The sequence below is a fragment of the Ictalurus furcatus genome, chromosome 14 (genome assembly GCF_023375685.1).
Source record: "Ictalurus furcatus strain D&B chromosome 14, Billie_1.0, whole genome shotgun sequence".
Classification (NCBI taxonomy): domain Eukaryota; kingdom Metazoa; phylum Chordata; class Actinopteri; order Siluriformes; family Ictaluridae; genus Ictalurus; species Ictalurus furcatus.
In genome coordinates, this window is record NC_071268.1 from 3,380,807 (window position 1) to 3,386,022 (window position 5,216).

Here is a 5,216-nt window from a genome sequence, read left to right on the forward strand (position 1 = left end):
ATGATCCAGGGAAGCGGTAGCTCAGCGGTTAGGACGGTGGACCTGGGTTCAAATCCCAGCACCGCCAAACTACCACTTCTGGGCCCTTGACCCTCAACTGCTCAGACTTGTAATAATAATAATAATAATAATAGAAATAAAGAGATAATTGTAAGCCTCTGTGGAAAAGGGTGTCTGCCCAGTGATACAATATTCTCTATAAATCAACCAAAAGATGTTAAATAAACATTAGAAAAGTTGTTTTTTTCCCCCTTTATTTATTTATTTTCACAGTAAGGAAAATTGCGTAGAATTGCCGTCTACATTCTCTGTGGTTTTTTTTGTATGACGATACATACATGGCTTTATTCGAAACATGAGTGTTTTGTAAACATAAACACCACTTCCTTGTACAGACACAAAACTCTAAACGAATCGAGTCGGCACGTGCCTACGTTTACGAATGAATGTTTACGAAAGTCTCCAAAAGCCTTCATAAAAAAAAAAGCGTTAACAGCCAACAGTGTTATAGAAAAGTGTGCGGTGTGAAGTAAAGTACACCGCGTCGAGCATGCAGAACACGACGACCACAGTTTCACCTGAGTAAACTCCGTAAAGAGTTCAGAGCCCCTAGCTCGGAGGCAGCACCTCTACTGACGCGCTATTTCCACGAGAAGACGGTTATCTAGACGGAGCGAATAATTAAGCACCGACGATTGTTTATTAGCTTTTTTTTCCTTTTTCTTTTCATTAAAAGCATGGAAATATTAAAACCGTTTCTGCCGCAGTTATTACTCATCCACTGCTGCTAACAGTGCTTTACGTCTTATCGAAGGCCTTTTAAAAAAAAACAAAAAAAAAAAACAAACACCGACTGTGCTTCCCTCGTCTTCGCTCAATCAAGGTTTAAGGTTTTTAAGGGTATAAAGTGATGTTCATGTACAATTTCATCATCGTTTTAGCGTCGCCATCTGATTAGCCGCGATCCTTCGGCTGTGATTGTGCACACTTTTGAGAATATACAAGACTGGAATATCGAATGTGATCGCGTTCATTGTGTAATAAAATAAAATGTGGGGTCATTCGTTTTGTGTTATTAAAACAGTACCCTTATATTATTCCCAGCGCATCAAATATGGTAATTTATTTATTTTTTGTTGAGCTTTTAAGGCTTTAGATCAAACGCTCAGGCACAATGGTGCAGGGCTTCTCTCTCCCTCCAACGTGGTGTCGCCGAGAACACGTTTTAAATTCCAACACAAAGACAAACACTGTCGTAGAAAAAGCACCGATCCGCTTCCACGGGCCGACAGGACACGCATACCCCCGGTCATTTCCAGACGCTACAGCCGAGTTCACTAAAATTCTGCACCTTCTTAAGAATTCCGCAGACAGGCCAGAAATAGATCGAACGCAGCCATTGCTTCACGAGACTGGATTCTCGACGGTCCAGCTTACAACCGTCCTCGTTCCACCTGCTTCAGGACGTACAGGATGCCGATGTTGTCGATGGTGACGAACGTTTTGAAGTCGGACGAGACGCAGACGCGCTTCAGGTTGTTTCCTGTGGTGTAGAAGGTCTGCAGGGCTTCTCCTCGGTCCACGCTCCACCACTGCTCAAGAGAAAGAGGGACAACAGATCATTAATCACGAAAACAAAACAAAAGACCGCGAAGGACACAGCTCAGGCAGGATACAATTCAAACGCGGTGTCGTTAAAGGACTCGACACCGATACGCACGTAGAAATAAGTGTAAATTAGCTGGAATTCATCATAATGTATTCACATCGCAGAGCGTTTCCCCGTCCCAACAAAAGCACGATTAGAGCCGAACCACGGCCGATACACCCCACGATACCGGGTCTACTTGCTCCAAATTGGTCTACACCGGTTTAAACTTTTAAACGCAAACAATACTTGAATGCGCGTAAATATATCGGTGTAAAACACGTACGAACACGGAGTGGGAAATATAACGTGTCCGAAAAGAACCACTGATGGGGTGACACCATTATTATTATTGATTAGAGAAACACCAGAACGTCTCCTGTGGTGGAAAACATACCTACAGCAGGCACCTACGGCTGATTATAGAAAGTGAATCTACACCGAATGACCAATCGGATCTGAGAATTCTGCAGCGCTGCAGTACGTTTCATTACGTTTAAGACACATACAAAGAAGTGGGTGATGCAGGGTATGGTGCGATACGTATGATATCAGTGTTTGTGCGCGCGTTATGTTTGAGATGTGTGGTATGGCTTTGGTCATGTGGTTTATCTCTGTCTCTCTTTCTGTCTCGCTCTCTCAGACATCTCTCGCGCTCTAAGCATGTATGGTAAGTATGGTGTGATGCGTATGATATCACTGTTTATCTGTAACAACTACATGGTTAGCTCTCTCTCTCTCTCTCTCTCTCTCTTTCTGTCTCGCTCTCTCCGACATCTCTCGCGCTCTAAGCATGTATGGTAAGTATGGTGTGATACGCATGATATCACTGTTTATCTGTAACAACTACATGGTTAGCTCTCTCTCTCTCTCTCTCTTTCTGTCTCGCTCTCTCCGACATCTCTCGCGCTCTAAGCATGTATGGTAAGTATGGTGTGATACGCATGATATCAGTGTTTATCTGTAACAACTACATGGTTAGCTCTCTCTCTCTCTCTCTCTTTCTGTCTCGCTCTCTCCGACATCTCTCGCGCTCTAAGCATGTATGGTAAGTATGGTGTGATACGCATGATATCACTGTTTATCTGTAACAACTACATGGTTAGCTCTCTCTCTCTTTCTCGCTCTCTCAGACATCTCTCGCTCTCTCAGCATGTATGGTAAGTATGGTGTGATACGTAAGATATCAGTGTTTATCTGTAACAACTACATGGTTAGCTGTTGCGCCGTGGCGCCCTGGTGTACGTCGATGATGAGTGGTGGTCGAAGAGAGTTACATTTGGTCGTTTTTGTTTTTGATTCCATTTTCATGGAGTCGATTATTAGTAGTCGTTTTTCCAGCGCGTGATATTAACGTTACTCTTCGGTTTCCAGTTTTTTTTTTTAAGTCCGGTTCTCTTGGCGATGGTTAGCGCTATCAGAACTGTTGCGTCCTCCTTTGTGATGTTGATCCCGGACGCATCTCCGAGTACGCAGCGTGAAGAGGAGAGTGGGATGGTGCGATTTAGACAAACGAGATATTTCCTTAGTGATTCATTTCCAGAAGTGCCAGACCGGTGTGCAGTCCCATATGGCATGCATGTAATGGTCTGGTGTATTTTCCATTTCATGCATCCTACAACTGTGTAGTGAGTTCTAGGGATTATTTTCTATGGTAGCAGGTGCAGACTAGTGTTATTAGCTGTGTATTCGTGGCTAAAAATAAAAAAAAAATTTAAAAAAATCTTCTCTGGGTAGGATTGCTAGGTCATCTTCCCATTTGTTACACGGTATGACAATTGAATTGGATTTGGAGATTATTTTATATATTTTGGATAGGACTTAAGCTGGAGGTGAGATATTCAGAAAAACAAAAAGAGGATACTAATTCTGATTTCTTTGCATAGTGCTTGTTCAGTATCAAGCCAGATCTCATTTGTCTGACTGGGTTTGATCCATTCGGATATATATTGGAGTCGGTTAGCGAGTTAATTTGGGGCTTCAAGTGATCAAAGACATTTGGGTCTTGTAGGGTGCTGAATTTGATTCTGGGACGTTTGATTTTCCCACTAAAGTTGAGTGATACTGGAATTGAGTGAGGAAGGGGGACCAGGGGGTTGAGCTGGGATCACTGAAAATAAGTCATTTCGGGAAGTATTGTCATTTTTATGGATGCGGTTCTGCCAAAAAGAGAGAGGGGAAGGCTTATCCAGCATGGTGCAATAGTGAGACTGGCGTCTGGTAAGGAGACCTGGGATGCAATCAGTGTTCCAGTGGGGTTGAGGTCAGGGTTCTCTACAGGACACTCGAGTTCTTCCATACCAACACTGGCAAACCGTGTCTTCATGGAGCTCGCTTTGTTCACGGGAGCATAGTAATGGAAACCGTAATGCTACGACATGTAAACAAAGACATCCTAAACAATCGTGTGCTCCAAACTTTGTGTTTGAGGAAGACCCCCCCAAGTGACGGTCAGGTGTCCACAAACTTTTAACCATGCAGTGTATACGACACTCTAAAGCAGTTGCTTTTAATTCCCAGGATACACAAAAACCTGAAGTCTACCCTGCTTTACAATTCCTAATATCGGTATCTACACCGCAAAACAAACAGCCCAATATCGTTTACGCAGAAGTGTGGAGGCCATAAAACAAGGACAACTTTAATTATTCACCATGCAAGAGAGTGAGATCACTCTCCATTATCAGCCGTTCCTCACTGCATCTCTCCGAGTGTGTGTGTAATGGAGGACAGGCTGGTAGTTGTGTCGTGTCCCACCTTTTCCTCAGAGCTGAGACAGCAGCACCAGTGTGTGTCCCAAAATGCACTCAGACATCATTAAGAGCTTCGCCCCATCCCCCCCCCCCCAAAAAAAGTACTCCTCTAGGAAAAAGCAGACTGACCTTGCTCAAGTGCATGTGCACATCAATCAAGCCATCCAATCAGTGTAATGCAGCACAGCGTCTTAACAGTGTGACTTAAGGATGAAGGTGAGAAAAATCCATTAAGGATTCAGAATGTCTGGAGGACGTGCAAGACGTGAAATCTGTATGCATGTGCTTCATTGTTTGTTTTTCTAACAGCTTAAAAAAAAAAAGGGGGGGGCTTTTTTTTTTGTAAAGGGTAGAGCGAGAGACTGCCTCGATTACACCTGAGCTTCTGGCAGTTCCTCAACGTGCAACAGAGCGAGCGAGTGTGAAAAACAAGAGAAAATAGAGAGAGAGTGTCCACAAAGTGATACTGAAGGACATCGTGTATTTGGGAACAAATCCCGTTGAAGGGAGGAAGACTAGAAAGGGTTTCTCATAATCAGACGAGAGACAGAGGAAGGAAAATCAGGATTCTCAAGAGAATGTGCATACCAGATGGAGTGGAAACGTGCATGGATGAGTAAGTGAATGTCTGTGTTGATCTACCAGAACGAGACAGTATGTGCATGCCCTATATATTTAACCACCGAGACAGTCCAAATCTGTAAGGAAGAAAAATGTAGTCAGTTGAGTGTTTCTGGTTCTCTCATCTTATTTTCTCCCAGAGACAGAGGATCTATCCAGATATGAACAGCAGCCCAGGCAACACAACTCAGCTT

The 5,216-nt window shown here is 43.5% G+C and overlaps 1 protein-coding gene across 3 annotated transcripts in view; it reads right to left on the bottom strand.

Annotated features, from left to right (window-relative positions):
* Window positions 1–237: 237 nt before the first annotated feature.
* apaf1 (apoptotic peptidase activating factor 1) overlaps window positions 238–5,216 on the bottom strand; it is a 29,944-nt gene continuing 24,965 nt past the window's right edge. For all 3 annotated transcript variants that reach the window (XM_053641270.1, XM_053641271.1, XM_053641272.1), the window contains one exon: window positions 238–1,592. In XM_053641270.1, coding sequence (XP_053497245.1) covers window positions 1,434–1,592 — 159 coding nt within the window. In that variant the 3' untranslated portion in view covers window positions 238–1,433. The remainder of the gene's footprint in view (window positions 1,593–5,216) is intronic.